We start from the raw sequence: 23,039 nt of genomic DNA, 5'->3' as shown, positions 1-23,039 counted from the left end.
ATGTATCGAGAAGATGCATTGGTTCCACTTAGGGAAGATGAATCCTTTGACATCCTGAAGTGGTGGAAAAAAATGTAGAGAATTATCCTGTACTAGCCAGGATGGCTCGGGACTTTCTGGCTATTCCTCTATCATCTGTGGCTTCCGAATCGACATTCAGTACCGCAGGCATGATAATTAATAAACATCGTAGTTCTCTAAACCCTGAAACAGCTGAAGAACTGATATGCTCCAAAGATTGGTTGAAAGAATACTTGTATGAGGACGACGACGATGAAAATGATGGTAAAACACAAAAACTGATACTTTCTTGAATTATTGTAGTCATGCTGGTGTTAATGTTTTCTTTTTCTCAATTTATAATTGACTTGATGAGCTTCGCCAAGAGATTTTTTGCCGAAACAGAAGTGTCTGGTATGTTACTTATAGCATATCGTTAAGCTATAGCTAGCCTTTGTTGTGTAGTAGCTGCAATATCTCTGCTTTCTTGATTTTTACAGTATCACCATCGTAGATTTAACTACAGATAATGTTTGGCATGCCATCTACATCTGCAAGTTCTAGAGCCCTATGCATATTGTGTCATTGTGATGCTGCATCCCACATTCCCACTCACCATAGGACAACTGCAAGCGACAACTTTTTTTTTCTTACAGAAACAACAACCTTATTACAGTCAAAGGTTTTTACTACTAGAACCTAAATCAGACTTTTACATTCTTCATAAACACCTTGTTCCTCACAAAGTATATAGAAGCTGTATCAAAATATATACGGCTAAAGTCTTCGCAAAGGAAGAAATCCATCTAGGCTAATGATCTAAGCTGCTACATACTACCCAGGGATACTATTAGGTAGATGGGTCATCTTGAATCTTAATGGAGGACACAACGCTGAGCTTTGGTCCCGTGTGGCGTATGGCGACATGCCGCTCCTCTCCCTCTCCTTAACCTAGCCAGAGAAACCCATCAAATCTTCTTCAATCCATCTCCTCTCCGCTCCATGATCCAGCACCCAAGATCTACATCTCCACCTCCATCTCCTAAAACCCCAGATCTCTACGAACCACCAACCCCAACACCTCATCAGTTTGTTGCTATGCAGTTTGCAGGAGCCAACAACCAAGGCCTTTCGAAGAGAGCAAATTAGCCGGATGGATCAGTAGAAAGGCAACCAACCTCGCCCATCAGGCCAGAAGGAAGCCCTGCAGCTCCTCATAATCCTTTGATGTTGCAGGTCCCAGAAGTTCCTCATCTGGAGTTACATTTGCAAGCGATGACTATCTCAGATCAGCAGCAGATGCACGAGCAGCAGGCTTTGGATCAACAGTATGCAATATATATGAAGCTGGCAGCTAGCAGATCAACGCCAAGAAACATCTTTTTAACAACTTTGCAGGCTCAGATGAAAAGAGCTTGGAGAGTTCATTATGGTGACATTGTTCAGGTTCACGAATTTGTTTTTAAAGCCTCATTCAATTCCTTCCTCTCAATGATGTGGGTATATGAGAAGCAACCATGGAGAATTGGGCCAGATGTCATTCTTCTTGAGCTAGCTGACCCAGAAGGAGAAGGATATCAGATAGAGCAAGCAAAGTCGGTGGAGAATGGAGGTCCACCAAAATACTCCTTCAGGTTTGTCTATGTCTCTGTTCGAGCTTATGGAATTCCAAAGCAAAGAAGGTTTTTGAAGCTGCTATCTGAAGTGATGAGTATGATAGGAGAGCCATATGATCTGCATCAGCCTAGAACAGCCATGATCAACACTCATCCTGATTACATTTGGGGAGTTGTTAGGCACACCATCTGCAATCCCATTCTTGACAGAATCAAGCTAGTTCTTGGTCCTCAAGAGCCCAGTATTGCTTACTTGCACTACGAGAAAATAGGAAGAATTTGCCTATTTTGTGGTGTGATGTTTCACACGATTGATCAGTGTTATTTAAGGAAGAGTATAGTGTCCGAGAGAATCAGACACCATCACAACCCAATGCAGGTCCCGTTTCAGAGATATGGAACATGGATAATTGATGAATCTCAAATTCCAATGGATAAGGCAGTTGCAAGTACTCCAATTTTCAGCACTTTTCAGAACCCTGAGCTCAGTTCTTTCAACAATATTTTTTCTACGCCAGAAGGAAGAAGAGGAAGGTTATCGGAGAATGCAGCATCGCAAATTATGAGCAGAATGGAGAAGGCAAGAGCTCGAGCTACACCACCCATGGTGTCTCAGCACAACGAAGATGAAGCCACCGTTGTTGTGACACCTAGCCCTACGGAAGCGGTGGAAGGCCACAATGCAGCCATGCAAGGTACACACGTGGAGAGGCAAAACCCTTCGGGTGGGAATACAGATAAAGGTCAACACGCCAACGATAGAAGTCGTCTGCAGCTCCAAGCATGAGAAGAGGAACAGGGTACGCAGGCAGGCGTAGAAGAAATGGACTTCGAATACGTACAGAGCCAGCAGCAACAACAGTCTCCGTTTTAGATGATGCAGCGGTTAGAGAGAGAAGGGGTTTTACCATATACCCCCAGTGAAGAAGCAAATATTATCCAGGAGAATTTTGGCCCAGATAAAGGAAAAATCCCAGTACCTGTTGGGCCTGGTCAAGCCTCAACCAGCATTAAGGCCCTAACCACTTGTCCTGACCCCACAGCCCCTTTAGCTTCCAAACACCTGGCGGGTACAGATGTCTTCCACCCACAGCGCATCCAGTTCGAACAATCGCCTGCAGGCAAACTCCTCTTCAGAGACACTGCCTCTCCTATCATAACTGCAGCTCTGCCACCCCAAGTTGGAGAGCACATCGCCGACGATGTCTCCGAGAACAACAGGCACTCGTCTCGCCGTCCCCACCTATCTAAACCCAAACATCAATCTCTCCACCCACCACATTATCCAACCAGTTCGTCCACCAAGAGGCCGGCGTCGCCGGCGCAGCCACATCTCCTTCCGCCTCGGAAGAAAGCAGCGCTGCCCATCGAGGATGATGAAGCCCCACAAGCACGAGATGCGATCTGCATCTCTGCCGGTCAGATTCGCCGGTAGATCGTGTGCACCCGGGGAGGAGCAGGGAGGAGGGAAGGCGATGTGCAGGAGGGATTTAGCGTCGACCTTGCCCCGAGCGGGCCACCGAGGGGAGGAGATCAGCAGCGCCGTGGACAGCGAAATCAAGAAGAAGAGCAGGCAGAACAGGGAGGAATTCTCGGGCGAGGACCACGCAGCGTCTTCTGTGCACCACCTAATTGGTGCGAATTTGCACAAGACCACACTCCGCCGTCGAGCAATGCAGTGGCCGGCCGTCCCTCCAGTGCAGCGTCTGGGAATCGCAGCCAAAAGTCTCGCTAGGATGCGCCAACGCCGTTTCAACGTCGAGGTATCAACCGATCTCCTGCTGGATACACTCTCAATTTCCCTGGTGCTGCCGTTTGGCGCCGTGCTAGCAATGCCGGCCAAATGGATGGGAATCTTCCTGTGTGCGATGTTCGTAGGGACCATCTAGGAGCTGCTATGCACGCCGCGGCTTAGGTCCAAGGTGCAGACAATGCGCAATTATCCGCAGATCCTACCAATTACGACCTTCACTCGCCGTCCCTGGACACACAAGGCACTGAAGATTCTCGCATTGGCCACTTCTCACCTCCTAGAATGGCTCGTGGGATCTACATGGCTCCTCATTTTGCTGCTCGTAATACTACAGCCATCAGCATTTCACATGATGCAACCCAAAATCAATATGCAAGTAGTAATATTCCTAGCCAGGCTGATCTGCAGGAAGTTTAGAGCAGTGATCAGGACTCTGTGGCTCAACAGGAAGCGGCGCTAGCCTCCAAGGCGCCACGGGCCCCATGAGAGCCCTCGGCTGGAACTGCCAAGGCATGGGCAAGAGCCTAGGCAGTCCTAAGATGCTCCATCTTGCCAGAATGGTTGCAGCAACAAAACCCCAGGTAACTTTCATTTCTGAAATAAAATCAACAAAATTCTCTGCTGTAGACATTGCTTCTCTCTTTAATATGCATGACAGTATTGTAGTACCATCAAGGAGAAGATCAGGAGGACTCTGGCTTTTGTGGACTGACGAGTTGGATATCTCTATTCAGATGGACTCCTTTCATCTCATCCTAGCCATAGCAAAGGATAAATCCACTAATATTTCCTTTGGCTTAGTTTGTGTGTATGGCGACCCTTACCATCACTATACCAGTACTATTTGGAATCAGGTTGCAGATTTTGCAAATGTCCATAGCAACCTTCCTATCGTTTGCCTAGGAGACATGAATGACATTATGTATGAAACTAAGAAAAGTAATGATAATGTAAATTATTTGCGTATGGCTATGTTTAAGGACCTTATCAAGCAAGCTGGTTTATTTGATCTTGGTTATAATGGCCCTGCTTATACTTGGACAAATAGACGTTTCGCTTCCAATCCTTTATTTCAACGTCTTGACAGATGCTTAGCCAATAATCAATGGTGTGTGAACTATCCTATAACCAAAGTTTACAACATGCCTTTAATATACAATTTCAATGATCATGCACCTATTTTGCTTTCTACAAATGGCAAAGCCAACAAAACTAGATCTCATTTCAAATTTGAAAATTGGTTGCTTAAAGAAGAAGACTTTCAAACCTATGCTAAAAAGTCTTGGCAGAACTCTGTAGGGAGATCCTACCACCATAGAACTAATCATCTTGCTAACTCTCTCAAAGTTTGGTGCAAAAAGAAAAAAACCTCTGCAGGAGGAGCTCAAAGACTTAGAAAAAGAAATTTTAATTCTGCAATCTGCCCCTTCAAATCAACAAGATCATACAAAGGAACAGCAGCTGGTCACAATGTATGAGCAGACTACTACTAAATTAAATGATTTCTATGTGCAGAGAGCTAAGAAAAGCTGGGCTAAAGATGGTGATAGAAACACAACATTTTTCCACAGAGCAGTAGCAAGAAGGAGGAGAAGAAACTCCATTGTCTCTATTCAAGATGAACAAAATATAACCCACTTTATGCCTGACCAAATTGCAAACACTTTTGTACTCTATTTCAGATCAATTTTTGCAACACAAGCTACTCAGCAGGCTGCTCCAAGACTTCCCACATCTCCTCCTCAAAGCAATGATTTCACTGATTCAATTCCAACAAAAGAAGAAATTTGGGAAACTCTTAAAGGTATGAAAAGAAATGCCTCTCCTGGTCCGGATGGTTTTAATGTTGAATTTTATCTGGCCACCTGGGATTGGATAGGAGATGATGTGCATAGTATTGTTAAAAACTTCTTTTGCACTGGGAATTTACCCCCCAGTCAAATAAAACACACATTGCTCTTATTCCAAAAAAACTCATATCCCAAGTTCCTGCTGATTACAGACCTATTAGCCTCTGTAATGTTGTCTACAAAATCATTACAAAATGCTTGGCAAACAGACTTAAGGAACATCTTCCTGACCATATCCACCCTTCCCAACAAGCTTTTATTGAAGGAAGAAGAAATCAGTGATAACATTATTATTGCTCAGGAAATTACCCACTCTTTTCAGCTCTCTTCTTGGAAACAAAAAGCTTTTATGTTGAAAATTGATCTAGCCAAGGCTTTTGACAGGTTCGAATGGGATTTTATTCTTTTAGCCCTTGCTCGTAAAGGGCTGCATGCTCATTTCATTAATCTCATTCATGCTTGCATTTCGACCCCATCTTTCTCTGTCATTATCAATGGTCAATCTTATGCAAATTTTACTAGCTCTAGAGGAGTAAGACAAGGTTGCCCTATTTCACCTTATCTACTTGTGCTTGCTATAAATGAATTATCCATTCAGTTACAACAAGGTCTTTCTCAGGCAACCTTAACTTGTATAACCCTTCGACCTAATTGCCCCCCAATCCACTCCCTCCTGTTTGCTGATGACTTACTCATTTCTGGGACTGCAACTCAACAGGAAAGCTATGCTATAAAAGATATTCTTCAAAAATATTGTCAGCACTCAGGCCAAGTTCCAAATTGGGGCAAATCATGAATTATTTTTAGCAAATCTGCGAACATCAATACTCAAACCCAGATTAAAACATTTTCCCAGTTCCTGATATTAATGAAACCTTCATCCATCTTGGTCACCCTTTGATCTTGCCAGCAAAAAACAGATCTGAAGCTTACAACTTTGTTCTAGCAAAATTTAAATCAAAGCTTTCAACTTACAAAGCAAAAAGTCTCTCCCATGCTACCAGGTTAGAACTTATTAAATCAGTTTTCTCTTCCATTCATGTCTACTACATGTCTAACATCATCTTCTCCAAGAAATTTCATGCAAAAATCACTGCTATTATTAGGAATTTCTGGTGGACAGGTAATAACAGTGACCCTGATCATAAGCCTTTATGCCTAGCTGCTTGGAAGAATATTTGTGCCCCAACAAATCAGGGAGGCTTAGGCATTAGGAACCTCTCTGCAGTCAATCATGCTCTTATTCTAACATCCATTTGGAGAATAGCTGAAAACTCTCAAAGTCAAATTCATCTTATCCTAAAATCAAAGTATTTCAACGACACTGCTATTTGGAGAGCTAAATCAAATCTACCAAAATCTGCCTACTGGACCTCTGTTATGAAAACGCTCCATATATTACAGCAGAATTCTTTCTACCAAATTTCATAAGGAAACATATCTATCTGGAGCACTCCTTGGTATGACTCTTGGGAAACAATTTATGATAACCTAATAATCCAGCAGCCTCATTTTACTTTCCTGCCATGGTCAAGGATCTTTGGATACGTCACACTAAGCAATGGAATGTTGGACTAATAGATACTCTTTTTCAAAGAAACACTGCTGAAGCTATCAAAGCAGTGAAGGTCATACCCTTTGATGAACCTGATATTCTCTGTTGGAAACTAACTACAAATGGCAAATGCAACACTAAATCTGCTTATAAAGCATGTCTGCAGGCACTTTTTGATGCAGGTTCTCCTAAGCCAACTCCACCTGAGGATGCAACCCTAAGACTACTAAACAGAATTTGGGATAACAAGGAGCTGCTGCCAAGAATCAAAACTTTTGCCTGGCGAATTATAAGACGAGCCATCCCAACAGCAGCAAGAGCATCAAGGTATTCCAGACATATTTCTAACGTTTGCTGCAGGTGTGGACTACAGGAAAATGACTCACATATGTTTTTTACATGCACTTTTGCTAGAGCTGCTTGGTTCAATGCTCCCTGGTACTTCAGAATGGATTTAATTGCTCAAAATGCTCAAAATGTTCATACTACTGTGCTTCAACTCCTAGCTCTTGATCATCCTGACATAAATATTCCAAACATTTTCACTTTCCTTTGGTGTCTTTGGAAGATGAGAAATGAGAAGTTATTCAACAATCTGAATGAACAACATAATCAAGTAATTATAAGAACTAATGCCTTGCTCAACAGCTTGCAGATTCAAAAAATCCTGCATTACATGTCACATCTTCCACCACCCCTATTGAGCTATCATATTCTGGACCAATTTTTTTTGTTGATGCAGCTTGGAAAAAAAAGAGCAAATGGGCAGTCTTCAAAAGCAGGAATTGGCATATTTCTCACTTGGCAGAATGGACAACAAACAAATGATGTTTTCATTTCAGCAAAGACTTCTCCAGTCAGCACTCCCACACAAGCAGAGGCAGAAGGGTTGTTAGTTGCAGCAAATATTGTTTCTTCTCTTATGGTGCAGGAGCCTTACTTCTTTACAGACAATCTCAACTTGGCAAAAGCAGTGCAGGCGAATGGAGGTACTAATCCAGCCGTCCTCTGGGAGATCAGGAGACAAGCAGTTCAGTTCCAGGACAAAATGCAGCCTCTCCACCCAAAGATTATGCACATCAACAGATTGCTAAACATCATAGCGCACAACTGTGCACAACAGGCTAAGACTCTGTCTAGAGTCTCACCTCTTTGTTCTTGCAATAATCCTGCTCATAGGGCCTTTACTTGTCCTGTATCTGTGGCAATCAACAGATTACCGCCACCGGGAACAATGTTTATATCTGTACAATGTCTATGAGTAATGAAATTAGGGTGCTGAGCACCCTACCCTTGTTCAAAAAAAAGAATCTTAATGGAGTAGCAATGGCATTGATGGATCACTTCTTTCAGGTACTCACCAGGGGAGTGTTGGATATCTAGGCATATATCACAATGGAGAAGGTCTCTGCTTGTCAAAACCTGACGCGATGCTCTCACCTTCAAAAGTCAAAAATGTGATGCTAGTGCATGAACTCTGTAGATTGAAAGACGGTGCTATTATTTTCTACTACAGATTGTAGCCTATTACCACGCATCAATCTTGGATGTTTTATTGTCAGTGGGCTTGATTTAGAACTTCAGATGATTTCAAATATTTTGCTATATGTAGTACTGATTTCTTCATTTACTGTACCGAGAATTTTAGATGATGTTTTTGTTTGTTCCATTTATAAAATTATACTGGTTGATACTTGAGAGCCAGAATTAGGCTTTTAGACCGTGCATGGTAGCATCGAATGGAATGCAGAGTAAACTAAGCCAACCGGTTCACACCTGTTCACACCAAAGTGTTCACACTAGTTCACACCGCGTGGCGTATCCATTCACAGCAAATCCATGGACACTGGATATCCAATGATATATTAACTAGGATTTGGATGGACATGGATTCTTTGACGGGAAGCATGGACTGCACATGGGTGGGCCAGCTTTAGAGTGGATACTAGTTGGGCCTACGTGTCTTGGGCATGGACTGTGATCCAGTTCTAGATTTACCACCACGTGTAGCAACGTTTACAACTAATTTGAAATAATACTACTACATGAAATATAAAGACAACCATAAGGCTCCTGCCGGTTGCCACAATACAATAATGATCATCTCATACATATTCATCATCACATCATGGCCATATCACATCACCAAACCCTGCAAAAATAAGTTAGACGCCTCTAATTTGGTTTGCATATTTTACGTGGTTTAGGGTTTTTGAGTAAGATCCAATCTATGTACGAACATGGACCACAACGCTGATACAAGTGTTGTCAATTGAAAATTGTAAATTGAATCTTAACTATGGTGAGAGAAACTGACACCTGCAAAGCCACTTATGCAATAGAAGTTGCATGTCAAGCGTGGATCAGGTCTCATGAACACGGTCATGTAAAGTTAGCCTGGGCCGCTTCATCCCACCATCCCGCAAGATGCAAAGTACACATAAACAAGAGACAACAAAAGCATCAACACCCACAAAATCATTGTGTTCTACTCGTGCAAACAATCTATGCATAGACACGGCTCTGATACCACTGTAGGGATTCGTAGCACAGAAAACAAAAAATTCCTACCGCAAGAACGAATAACAAGACAAGATCTAATCTAATAGATGGTAGAAACGAGGTGATGATCAACATAGATTCGAAGATCGCTAAGCGTTAACGAGATAAATCTCGTGGTGGATTTAGTCAATCACTTGCCGCTTTCAAAAGCGCGTACAAGATCTTGACGGTGCCACAGTCGGGCAGCACCTCCGCACTCGGTCACACGTACGGTGTCGATGAAGACGTCCTTCTCCCTGTTCCAGCGGGCAGCGGATGTAGTAGATCTCCGTGGAATCCCAGCAACATGACAACGTGGTGGTTGTGGAGGAGAAATTTCTGCAGTGCTTCGTCAAGCCGGCGCAAATTGAGGAGGAACGAGAGGGGCGACTAGGGTTTGGGCGCAGGGTGGTGCTGCGACTCGGGGAGCGGGGGCTGAGACTTGAGGTTCCCCTTGGTCCCTTTAAATAGGTGGCCAAGCCCCTTGGGTCGTCCATAAACCTGCCCCCAGGTTTGACTGAGTTCCAACAGGTTTCCGATTCCGAAAACTAACTCCTACTCGAACTCTTTTGCCAATTCCGAAATTGCATTAAGGAAAGACTCCTTTTCCCTTAAGGCAATGTGGTTGCAACTATTATGGAACCCTCCGGACTTCCTTAGACAGTCTGGGTCGTCCCGGACACTTCCGGAACCTTCCATAATATTCCGGACTATTCCGGTCCTTTCAAAACCTTCTATAAGCTCCGGTCAAAACACCGGACTTTTTCCGAACCCCGGAAAATGATTTTCCATATATGAATCTTATTCCCCGGACCATTACGAACCCCCTCGTGATGTCCCATCCGAGGCTCCGAACAACATTCGAGCTCCATTCCATATTCCATATCTATTTAAAATAACATCGAACATTAAGTGTGTCACCCTACGGTTCGTGAACTATGCAGACATGATCGAGACACTTCTCCGATCAATAACCAATAGCGGGACCTGGAGATCCATAATGGCTTCCACATATTCAACGATGACTTCATAATCGAATGAACCATTTACATACGATACCGATTCCCTTTGTCGCGAGATATTTTACTTATCCGAAGTTTGATCGTCGGTATCTCTATACCTAGTTCAACCTCGTTACTGATAAGTACTCTTTACTCGTACCGTGATATGCCATCCCTTGTGAGCCAGTAACATGCTTGCAAGCTAATTGGATGATATTCCACCGAGAGGGCCGAGAGTATATCTATCCGTTATTTGGATGGACAAATCCCACTATTGATCCACGTGCTTCAATCTATACTTTCCGAACACTTAATGCCACCTTTATAACTACCCATTTACGAAGTAGTGTTTGATATCATCAAAGCATCCATCCGATGTAGGTGATTAACATGATCTCATGGTCGAAGGATTAGGTTACTATGTATCTTAAAGCTTGAAGCACAACGAACTTAATGACTTGATCATATGCTATGCTTACTATGGGTGTATGTCCATCACATCATTCACCGTGAATGATATGATCTTTTTATTAATAACATCCAATGTTCATGATCAGAAAACCATGATCATCTATTAATCAACAAGCTAGTTTAACAAGAGGCTTACTAGAGACTCTTTTATATTTACAAAACACACAAGTATTAATGTTTCCGGTTAATACAATTATAGAATGGGATGTAAAATTTTATCATGAACACTAAGATATAACAATAAACATTTTTATTATTGCCTCTTGGGCATATCTCCAACACGTACCGCCTGTTACGGGCTGGTTGTTGCGTAGGAGGAATCGGTGCCAGTGTCGTCGCTTGTGGACCGACCAACTGCGTCGGCTGTGGGAGTGGAGGTAGCAAGCAGGTGCGCCCAGTGTTCCGCTGAGGCAAAGAGTCCCAGCGGCGGCGGTGGCCGGACGAGGTCTCTGCTTCGCGGTCGTTGGAGGAGTTCTTCATCTGGTTGGGCAGCTTCATCTCCGTCGATGCGAGATCTCAGAGGAGTGGCAATGGCGCGGGCCGTGCGCATCAGAGATTAAGTACCCCTGGCCATCAATGCCCACGCAATGCTCAGCAATGACCTTGATGACCAACGATGTTGCTGATCAGCCTTCTGTCGTTGGGTCGCTTCCAAACGGACACGCGCTGTTCGCGCAGCATCCGCACCAATGCATCAGTTCCCCAAATTTGATGGGCCGATTTGTCGAGACGAACAGATCGGTCCATTTAAATCGTCCTGCTAAGCATGTGCGGCCGATCTATTTGTTCACACGGACCGGTTTCGAATGCGCGAGAACCAAATGGATTGGCCTGCTGGAAGATGCCTGACGAAAAGAGGAACACAAACGGGCTGGTTCGGCCCACCCAGCTAGATTAGGGGTTAGCTTGGTTCGCCGGATGGCGGCCCAAGCCTCGCAAGCTCATCACAGCAAAAAAAATTCTTTGTTTATTTTCATATCCAAATACGAGCAGTGGCCCAGCTCCCTAAAACCTACTCTCAAAAATATTACTGGTCGCAGAGTCCCTAAAGAGATCCCATTCCTGGATCTGGATCTTGATGGCGAGCGGCGGGGAGGATATGGTGAAAGATAAGGCCTCGACGGCGGAGGAGAAGGAGACGGCGTCGAAGAATAAGAAATCCTTGCAGATCGAGGAAGGGGCGCCCTGGTTGTGGAAGTGGGAGGAAGGGGACCGCTTGTCGACGGATGGTGATACCGATGACGATGACGATGATGATCATGTGAAGGCGGTGATTCCAGAGGAGCCGTCCGCTGCCATTTTGGGGAATTGTGGGGTGATAGCGGTGCTATTTGAGACACCCTCTGGCTTTGCGATTTTCGGTTATTATGGGATCAGGCTCCTTGACCTAGATGCCTGGCAGCATATCTGGGTAGACTTCGTCAATACGCCAGACCATACTGTTTGGCTGAAGGAATTTCAAGCTTTTGAGGACAAGCTCAGCGCCATTAACAAAGATGCTATCAGTCCAGCATTGGGTAAGATGATCCGGAAACATGTTGCTGATGGACAAACACTAGCTGTTGGGAAGGAGGATTATGCAGTTGTCATCCAAAAGTGCTTGGGAATAAAATGCCTGTGCAGCCCTTCTGTCCAGGAGTTGATGTGGGGCTTGGAGATTCGGATCCTGTATTTCGTGCCCGAAGAAAACCCAGAGCTGGCTAATGAGGATCGCTTCCGGATGAGTAAAGGAATGGAGGCATTTCTCCTGAATCACCATAACTTTAATGTCAAACCAGGTGTGATGGTCACCAAACGTATTATTGAGACGGCGGCCCTCGTTTATGAGTGTGATCGTTCTGTGGACAAACATGCCATCTCCTTGCGCCATGCAGCTACGCACCTTGAGAGAATATCTCACATTGATGCTCAAGATTGGGATTTGCTTAAACTCGCTACCGCCCTCAAGCTGATATGTTACCCTGAAGAAAAAATCCGAGCTCCCCGACGGCTATTCACAAAACCACAGGTGATGAGGTTGAAGAAGGATGCACCTAAATATGAAGATGTAATCTTGAAGGCTCCTTGCCTGGAAATCTATAATGAAATGTACACTGCTCGTAAAATTAGGTGTGAGGCGGCTCGAGCCTTGATCTGTTTGCTCGAGCGGGCCAAAAGGGCATATGAAGCTGAACTACCAGATCATGAAATTGATCCTGACAGCAGGAAGATTCGTCATTGTATCGACCCTGTTATGATTGATGAACTTAGAGAGTGGCATACCAGGCTTTCCACCAAACCTAAGAAAAGACAGGTTCCACCAACTCTGGCACCAGTTGATGCACTCCAGAGATATACTCTGATCTCCAGCCATCCACTTAACAAGCCGAACGAACCAGGCATCTTATCTCTGGACATCCATCCTTCCCAGGACATTATTTTAACTGGGGGTATAGATACAGATGCAATACTCTTTGATCGGTCGTCCGGTGAAATTTTGTGCAGGCTTACTGGTCACTCAAAGAAGATAACCAGTTTAAAGTTTGTTAATGAAAATGGACTCTTCATAACCGGATCAGCAGATAAGACTGTTCGCATTTGGCAAGGGAGCGAGGATGGAGACTATAGCTGTATCCATACATTGAAAGATCATACTGCGGAGGTTGAAGCTGTTACAGTCCATGCGTCTCAGAAGTACTTTGTGACTACTTCCAGGGATAACTCATGGTGCTTCTATGATATTTCAACCGGTTCTTGCGTAGCACAGGTTGGTGAGGCTTCTGGACAAGAGGGCTATACATCTGCAGCATCCCATCCAGAGGGTCTTATCCTTGGAACAGGAACTACTGATGGTGTTGTCAAAATTTGGAATGTGAAGACTCAGTCAAAGGTTGCAAACTTTGATGGGCATGTCGGACCAGTGGCTGCTATGTCATTCTCTGAAAATGGTTACTTCCTAGCGACTGCTGCTCTAGATGGTGTCAAGCTTTGGGATCTTCGGAGCTCTAGTAAATATTTCATGACCTTCCCTCCCTGTAATTCAGACGCAACAACCAACGCTGTGGAATTTGACTTTAGTGGAAGATATCTTGCAATTGGTGGTTCAGATATAAAGATTTACCAGGTAGCCAATCCTAAGGTTAAATGGAATGTTATCAAGACACTACCAGATCTATCAGGAACAGGGAAAATAACTTCAATGAAGTTTGGGGTCGACGCGAAGTACATCGCTGTAGGTTCGATGGACCAAAATCTACGGATGTTTGGGCTCCAAAGCTACTAGCCATCTACCAAGGAAGAAATCGTGTTATGTTAGTATATTTTTTTATCATGGCGACTCGCTAGTGATTATACCGAGACGGGTTGAGCGGTGTATGGGAAGGCATGAGATCGATCGCCCGTCTCCACCGCCATTTTCCCACCGATGTTTGAATTATTCAGAACTATGCCATATGTTGTGTTTGAACATTGCTGTATGAAATATGTCGTTTGAAATTTGTTGTTCCATTTGAAAGGATGTCGGTTTTCAGCAAGAGATAGATAGACATTAGCACAAGAAAATTTAGGGAGCCATTTTTAAAGAATATTGTGGAGATGAACACACTTCAATACGTGTTTTTCTTTTCTTTTCCTCTCCTAAAAACGAGTCAATGCGCTTAACCTATACCTAGCCAAATTTCGCTGCGCCTGCCTCGCAACGCCGCCGCATTTGAACCCGGCCTCTCCAACTCTGGCCGTCTCCTCACCGCGCCTCCAAGATCAGCAGATTAGATCGATACCCTGCTGCCCTGCCGCTGGCCGGTGTCCGAGTAGCTTGAGGCATTGTTCTGAAGGCGATCGACAGCCTGCGTTGCCCTGCCATCGCGCGTGATTCGCATCTTTGACTGCACAGCAGGGTTTGTGATTGTGCAAATTAACAATTAATTCGCGATCCGACGGCCCTAAATCGGAAGTTAGGAATCGGAGGCTCTTCCTCAGAGAATTGGATTTTGCTGCGTCGGGTATGAACTTTCCGATTGCTTCTTGTTCTCTACAGTATTCCCGATATTATTCAGTGTCGACGGTTAATTCTGCTTTGTTCTGTATCCCTCTGAGACTCAGGATATCGGAATAATTGTTGGTCACGATGAAACAGCGGTTTCTGAACATGGTGGTGCACGAGCATGGCAGTAGCCTAGATTCGTTGTGCCGCCTCTACCTCTCCAATCACATCTTCTTTTAAATATGAGGCCGTAGCCTGTCTTAAATTAATAAGGCCGTAGCCCTGTCTTAAATTAATAAGGCCGTTGCCGGCAAGATGATACAAGATGCTGAAAATCAGCTAACAGGAACCGAAAACTACAAGCAAAACAAGAAAAAAGAGTGAAACACGGCTTGAGCTCCGAGACCATTGTCTAGTCTTGTGATCCAACTAGAGAGGCATCGAAGCTGGTGAAGAAGGCCGCCATAGAGGGACTCGCACCATCGTCAACCTCCAGAGGCCAAGCAAAGCCCAGGCACCATCCGTTCCCACCTCCAAAGAAAGCTCCCTGCTTTCTTGCCCCTGATCGGAGGGCACCGTATCTGTCGGAGGTAGATCGCTCTCTCTGAGCACGCATGGATAATGGAAGTTACCGCCATGGAGAAAGACTCCGAGCACTCGCCTTGCCGCGCCGCCACCCACGAACATCATAGCCACCCGCAGCACAAACCACCAAACCGGACCAAGCTGCCAGGAGTAAGCGAAGACGATGCATACCAACCTCCGCCGAGCTCATCCGCCCAAACCCACTATCTCAAAACGGCGCCTCCAACGAGGGAACAGCGCCACCCGGGCGCCGCCACCGTCCAAACCAAAGCTTTGGGTTTTCACCCGAGATAGATATGGCAGGGAGGGAGGGGATATCACCTCGATGTCGCCTTCAGGAAGGAGAACAGCGCCATCAGCGTCGTCGACGTCACGGCCGCCACCGTCGGCCAAGGGCTTCCCCCGGTCTAGAGCCCACATCCGACCACACCCCGCAGCCACCGGAGGAAGTCCGGGGCCGGGGAGGTGCGACGAGCACCGCTGGGAGGAGGAGCCTCCGTCTTCAGATCTGGTCACAGAGGCCCATCGGGGCGACCTCCACACCATGCCCACACCCGCCGCCCCCTTCACCGCCTGCGCGGCCGAAGAGAGCCGACCACAGCATCGGCACCAGCCGCCCGCCGCCAGGCCGGCGGTGCCTCACCCTGTGCCCAAGGCCGCCGCCCTGGAGTCCTGGTCCCAGCCCGGTCGACGGAGGGCACCAAGCCCCCGGCCACCACTTCCCAGCGCCGGCGAGGCCACAACGGAGAGGGGACGGGGGGAATCGGGCCGACCTCGCCCAGCGGCGGAGGCCACCCCCGCGCACGGGGGGCCGGAGGAGAGATCCCCGCCACCCCCATCACCGGCATCGCGCGGCCTTGCCGGCGGCGGCCTCGGGGGGCGACGAGGGGAGGGGAGAGGGAGGGGGAGGCGGCGGCGGTGGGATTAGGGTCCCCGCCCACCCCGGTCGCCTGGAGGGGCGACGCGAGGGAGAGGACGGGTCCGTTAAGCTTGGGGCTGATGAGGACGCGAACGCAGCTTTGCCCCCAATCACATCTTCTACGCGACAGCGAAGGAACAACATTAGCCAATGAAGCTGCAAATGCAAAGAAGAAGAAGAAGCGAGAGGGATGGCCCTCGACGATCTCGAGCCGTAAGCGGCTGCCAACAGCGGCGATCAACTTCTCCGCGCCACCCAGGTCTGCTGCCACCAGCAACATGCACTTCTTCTCCCTCCTGCGGGAGCAGGGAGAAAACTGCGTCATGTTCGCTGACCCTTTTTGCAATACCTCAGTCTACGATGCCAGCACTAAGTCTGTCTGTCTCACGCATCGATCCTACTTCTGCAAGCCGTACGGCTCCATCGCCTTGTCCATCAGGAGCCGATACGGCGGCGGCAATCCCTGGGGCCGCGAAGACGACCACGGCCTCTACGTCCTCAGCAGCATAGATGGCAGCTTCGAGTTCTTCAACTACTGCAGGATTGCTTCATCTGCATTTGCTCCGTCGCTGTACAATAGGTGGTATTGGAGCCCTCTGCCGTCCCCGCCGCCATGTCTAGGCTACCACCGAGCTACACTCGACAGTCGTCCTCTCATCGCTGCAGCGGTGGTCGACAACTCCACCATATGCGCGTCGTTCAAAGACGGCGGCACCTACACCTTCGACACCTCGACGGAGGTATGGAGCCACGCCGGCCGCTGGGTGCTGCCCTTATACCGTGCAGCAGAGTACGTCCCCGAGCTTGGCCTCTGGTTCGGCATCCAGGCCCCTGCCACCCCTCGGCACCTCCTATGCGCGTTCGACCTTTCGGCCTCTGCCATGGTGGACTCCGCTGCTCCTTCGTCCCTGCATGCCTGGGACTACCTAGACGGCCTGACGAGTTGTTGCCGGTTGAGCGTGCCCTAGTGAATATGGGCTCAGGCAGGTTTTGCATCGCCACCTACTTCATGAGGAAGTTCTCACACGAGGAGGAGGGGGTTAGGAATCAGGCCGGTGCAAACTGTCTTGACCGGCGTGGAGGTGGTTCGCGGCGGTGACGGCCGGCTCCAGATGATCAAGCACAAGTCTGAACGTTACAGTATTAAAAACACTATAATCCAGTGCGTGCTCTGATATGGAACTCATTTTGCACGAGGTGACAATCGACTTCTTCAGAATTCAGATCAGGGTGAATCCTCACAAACCCGACTTGTTTCAGTTAGATTGACCTTGTCGATGCATCACTGGATAATCGATCTCTGGTTATGGTTGACTTTAATTCCGGGACAAAGTAATAATATTTCTGGCATAGTCAACTTTTTTATTAGATGGCAGGTGGACTGTAAACTTGTTTTCCTATATTGTTTCTTAGATTGTTGATTGTTGATTGTTGATGAATTGCCAAAATATGTTATGCGTGGAAACTAAAACGAATTAATCTTTATTTACTATGTTCGCTTATACAGTATTTAAATGTTTATTTGGACATAATAAACATCACTAGGAATAGGACCACAAAAGAGAGGCGGGCATTGTAAAACCAATCTAGAGTCGTCACCGCTTCTCCTCCTCACCGACAATGCCATCGGTCTGCTCTGTCTCTGGTTGGGTTGGAGGCGTTGGTGACCACGACTCCTCATCTGTGGGAGGGCTCTCGTTCTTTGTTTGCCTTTATCTTTGTCTGTTTTAGGACGGTGAGGCGGCAGCTACATCTTCAACCTCTAGTTCTTCTTCTACCTCTGGCCAAATGCTAAGGGAAACACCCAATAGCTCCTTGTTGAGAACGTATAGTAGAAGCATGCAGGAGTAGGAGCTTTACCTCCTCACGAGGGCCCTGAACCTGAGTACATCGTCCTCTTTGTGTGTGTTTAAGTGAGTCTCGTCTCCATCCTCCTCTTCTCCTTTTCTCTCGGTACACATCGGTCCCAACTTAAACCACCCCATAGCATCTGTTGATTCACCACGACGATAATATGTATTATATTATTAAAGCTGCTAATATGAAGTCACGTGATGGCAGTTCATGGGTGTTCACACTTGACAATCACAGAGATAAGTTAAGAATCTTTCCCTCGGGTTGAAGTTACACCAGCATTTCAAAATAGAGAAAAACACCACGAAACAGCTAAAAAACAGACACATAATTGATGTAAGATATGCCACTTAGGGTGGCCAGTATGATGCACGCATCAAGCCCATCAAGGTTCACAGGAGTCAAAATAAGGGGTGTGATAGAGGCGTTAGGGTCGATCTAGGTTTTTGCATGTAGTCTTTTTCCTTTTTTCGAGAATACATTCTGGAAGGTGTATCAATCATATAGAAGAGTGCCAAGATGGCAAAGTTGCGCTACCACAAGGGGGCAGCTCCCCAAACACACGCCTACTCTCCGTCCTGCCACGGTACAATGGTCGGATCAAGAAAAACAAAGAAAGTGCCACGGAAAAGCTTGGCTAGGCGCCACCGCTCGAACTCCTCCCGTACTTTGTCCCTAATGGCGCCGTGCGAAGCCACTGCTCCGTTGAAGACCACGTCGTTCCTATGCCTCCAAATGCACCAGAAGACAAGTATGATGGCAGTCCACATGTCCCGTCTGTGAGCTGTCGGACAAGCCCGAGACGTCCACCACTCCAGCAGATCGGTGTCTGGGTCCGGGAGCCACTCCTCCCTACCCCAACACCTAAGAGCCCATGCCCAGGTCTCCCGCGCCACCACGCAATCCAGCAGCAAGTGCTGCAAGCTCTCCGGCTCCTGATCGCAAAGCGGGCAGGCCGACGGACACGGCAAGCCCCGACGTCGAAGCCTATCTGCCGTCCAACAACGTTTTTTCGAGGCCAACCATGCGAAGAACTTGCAACTGTACGGCGCCCTAGACCGCCAGATCTCCTCTGAGTTGGGGGCCCTCACCTGTCCCGCAAAGAAAGCTCTGTACGCCGACTGGGCGGAGTAGATGCCATCCGTCGACCACCTCCACATGAACACGTCCTCCCGCTCCGGGATCAGCTGGATGTTCGCCAGCCTCTGCCACAACATGAAGAACTCCGGGAGGGCTGCCTCATCCATGTCCGGCCCACAGTCCCTCAGCCATTGGCCGGCCAGGCCCTCTCTCACCGAGCAAGCGGCGATCCTCCTACGCGAGACCATCTTGGCCACATTTGGTGCAATCTCTGCAACACTCGAACCGTCCAGCCACCGATTGGACCAGAACCGAGCTCGCTCGCCATTGCCCAGAACATAACAGGTGGCCGCATCAAAGATAGCGGTGCAGAGGCTGGGGGGCTGAATGTTAAACTCCGCCCCAGGCCTTAGAGGGGTCCACCTTCTATAGCCAGGCCCACCGGCAGCGGAGAGCAAGATTAAGCAAGCGGAGGTTCGAAATACCTAGCCCGCCGAGGTCCTTCGGAGAGGTCACCTTGTCCCAAGCGACCAAGCAGTGACCGCCCTTGACCTCCTGCCGCCCTTTCCAAAGGAAGGCCCGGCATATCTTGCGCAGCGCCTTAACAACCTTCGGCGGGATGTCGAGCGACATCATGGTATGCACAGGGATCGCCGAAAGCGTGCTCTGGACAAGAATGGTCCTACCCCCACGGTTGAGGAGTTTGGCGCACCACGGTGGAAGCCTGCTGGCTGTGCTATCCACGATCGGCTGCAACTGGGTTGCCGTCACCTTTCTAAGCCCAAGAGGGAGGCCCAAGTACTTGAACGGGAGATAGAACTAGCCAGGGCCACCTGCTTCTGCGAGCACCGAATGGGATGGAGCGAGCACTTGGCCAGATTGGTGCGGAGCCCCGACGCCACCCCAAAGTCCTCCACAATCTGCGTGCAGGTGCGCAGGTCTACCTCGGTGGGTCTGATGAAGGTAACCACATCATCGGCATACATCGACGTGCGATGCCGGAAGCCACTAGCCGAGAGCTCAGTGAGCAGGCCCACATTTGCCGCCCTCTCAAACATGAGGTGGAGAACATCCATGACCGTGTCAAAGAGCAAAGGGGAGAGAGGGTCACCCTGTCGCAGACCCCGACGGTTGTAGATGAGCTCTCCAGAAGCGCCATTCATCAGCACGCGGGTCGAGGCGGAGCTGAGCAGCCCCCGACCATCGAGATCCACTTCCGGCCAAAGCCCAACTTGGCCAAAACCTCGAGGAGGAAGGCCTAGTCCACGGTGTCGAAGGCTTTCATGATATCCAACTTGAGGAGGATAGCATCCCGCTTGAGCGCGTGGAGCTTCCGAGCCGTATAGTGTACCAGCTGAAAGTTGTCATGGAGACAACGTCCACGGATGAAGGCACTCTGTTGTGGGCCAACCAGCTCAGGCATCCTCGGCGCCAGGCGAGAGGAGAGGACCTTGGCCATGAGTTTCGCCACGTTATGAATCAAGCTGATAGGGCGAAAATCTTTGACCTCCACGGCGTGGGCCCGCTTGGGGAGCAAGGATACCAGGGCCTGGTTGGCCACGTGTAACCCCCTGAAGTCGCCCTCCCAGAAGAACCGGAAGGCCTCCATCACATCTTGCTTTATGATGGGCCAACACGCCACGTAGAATCTCCCGGAGAAGCCATCCGGCCCCGGGGCTTTGTCCAACTCCTGTGAGCAAACCACCGCCCAAACCTCCTCCTCTGAGAACGGTCGATCCAGTTCCGAGAGATCATGGGACTGAACCCCCAGAAAGTCAAGGTCAAGGGAGAACTCATGTTCCGGCGCCGTACCGAGCAAGTTGAAGTAGAAGGCATCCACTGCATCGGCCTTCTTCTCTTGCTCGGCCTCCAGGACACCATCCACTTTGATGTGAGCAATAAAGTTCTTCCGCCTACGGTGATTGGCGTGGAGATGGAAGAATTTGGTGCAGGCATCCCCCTCTGCAAGCCACGTGATCCTCGATCTCTGCCGCGCAATAGTGCGCTCGAGCGACGCTAGCCCCAGCAACTTGCGTTTGAGAAGCCGGCGAAACCCCCTCTCTTCCACAGAGAGCGCCCTAGACTCCATAGCCACGTCGAGACGGAGGACGAGCTCATTCGCCAACAGGATTTGCTTCTTGTTGTTGCCAATGAAGCGATCATTCCAACTGGAAAGAGCTTTAGCAGTCGCCGCCAACTTCCCCGCCAAACGCTTGAACGGGTTTGCCACTACCGGTCCGGTCGACCAAGCATTCTCCACCGTCTCTGATACGTCTCCAACGTATCGATAATTTCTTATGTTCCATGCTACTTTATTGATGATACCTACATGTTTTATACATACTTTATGTCATATTTATGCATTTTCCGGCACTAACCTATTAACAAGATGCCGAAGAGCCAGTTGCTGTTTTCTGCTGTCTTTGGTTTCAGAAATCCTAGTAAGGAAATATTCTCGGAATTGGACGAAATCAACGCCCAGGATCTTATTTTTCCACGAAGCTTCCAGAACACCGGGGGAGATACGAAGTGGGGCGACGAGGCAGCCACACACCAGGGCGGCGCGGCCCAGGCCCTGGCCGCGCCGGCCTGTGGTGTGGGCCCCTCGCGTCGCCCCTAGACCTACCTCTTCCGCCTACTTAAGCCTTCGTCGAGAATAACTCCAGTACCGAGAGACACGATACGGAAAACCTTTCAGAGACGCCGCCGCCGCCAATCCCTTCTCGGGGGATTCAGGAGATCGCCTCCGGCACCCTGCCGGAGAGGGGAATCATCTCCCGGAGGACTCTTCACCGCCATGGTCGCCTCCGGAGTGATGTGTGAGTAGTTCACCCCTGGACTATGTGTCCATAGCAGTAGCTAGATGGTCGTCTTCTCCTAATTGTGCTATCATTGTTGGATCTTGTGAGCTGCCTAACATGATCAAGATCATCTATCTGTAATGCTACATGTTGTGTTTGTTGGGATCTGATGAATATGGAATACTATGCTATGTTGATTATCAATCTATCTATGTGTTGTTTATGATCTTGCATGCTCTCCGTTGCTAGTAGAGGCTCTGGCCAAGTTTTTGCTTGTAACTCCAAGAGGGAGTATTCATGCTCGATAGTGGGTTCATGTCTCCATTAAATCTGGGGGAGTGACAGAAAACTCTAAGGTTGTGGATGTGCTGTTGCCACTAGGGATAAAACATCAATGCTATGTCTAAGGATATATTTGTTGATTACATTACGCACCATACTTAATGCAATTGTCTGTTGTTTGCAACTTAATACTGGAGGGGGTTCGGATGATAACCTGAAGGTGGATTTTTTAGGCATAGATGCATGCTGGATAGCGGTCTATGTACTTTGTCGTAATGCCCAATTAAATCTCACAATACTCATCATAACATGTATGTGCATGGTCATGCCCTCTTTATTTGTCAATTGCCCAAATGTAATTTGTTCACCCAACATGCTTATTCTTATGGGAGAGACACCTCTAGTGAACTGTGGACCCTGGTCCATTCTTTTACATCGAATACAATCAACTGCAATACTCGTTCTACTGTTTTATGCAAACATCATCATCCACACTATACATCTAATCCTTTGTTACAACAAGCCGGTGAGATTGACAACCTCACTGTTACGTTGGGACAAAGTATCTTGGTTGTGTTGTGCAGGTTCCACGTTGGTGCCGGAATCCCTGGTGTTGCGCCGCACTACACTCCGCCGCCATCAACCTTCAACGTGCTTCTTGGCTCCTACTGGTTCGATAAACCTTGGTTTCTTACTGAGGGAAAACTTGCTGCTGTACGCATCACACCTTCCTCTTGGGGTTCCCAACGGACGCGTGCTGTGCGCGTATC

The 23,039-nt window shown here is 47.9% G+C and overlaps 1 protein-coding gene and 1 long non-coding RNA gene across 2 annotated transcripts; both read left to right on the top strand.

Moving 5' to 3' along the window:
* The first annotated feature begins 359 nt into the window (after nt 1-359).
* On the top strand, nt 360-8,467 carry LOC139836085 (uncharacterized). Its single transcript, XR_011752069.1, has 2 exons — nt 360-414; nt 8,128-8,467. It is a non-coding gene; the product is annotated as an uncharacterized lncRNA (long non-coding RNA).
* A 3,349-nt stretch (nt 8,468-11,816) lies between these two features.
* Nucleotides 11,817-14,055, top strand: LOC127330261 (pre-mRNA-processing factor 19-like). Its single transcript, XM_051356530.1, has one exon. It carries the CDS (start codon nt 11,866-11,868, stop codon nt 14,047-14,049), a length of 2,184 nt encoding a protein of 727 aa, XP_051212490.1. The 5' UTR covers nt 11,817-11,865; the 3' UTR covers nt 14,050-14,055.
* Nucleotides 14,056-23,039: the final 8,984 nt, after the last annotated feature.

This window comes from Lolium perenne, chromosome 2, assembly GCF_019359855.2.
Source record: "Lolium perenne isolate Kyuss_39 chromosome 2, Kyuss_2.0, whole genome shotgun sequence".
In the NCBI taxonomy this organism is placed as follows: Eukaryota; Viridiplantae; Streptophyta; class Magnoliopsida; order Poales; family Poaceae; genus Lolium; species Lolium perenne.
Note: the sequence above shows the minus strand (reverse complement) of the source record. Positions and strands in the feature narration are given on the sequence as shown.

Excerpts from the sequence above, each read along its gene's own strand:
- LOC127330261 (XM_051356530.1), top strand. The coding sequence starts at position 11,866 with ATGGCGAGCGGCGGGGAGGATATGGTGAAAGATAAGGCCTCGACGGCG.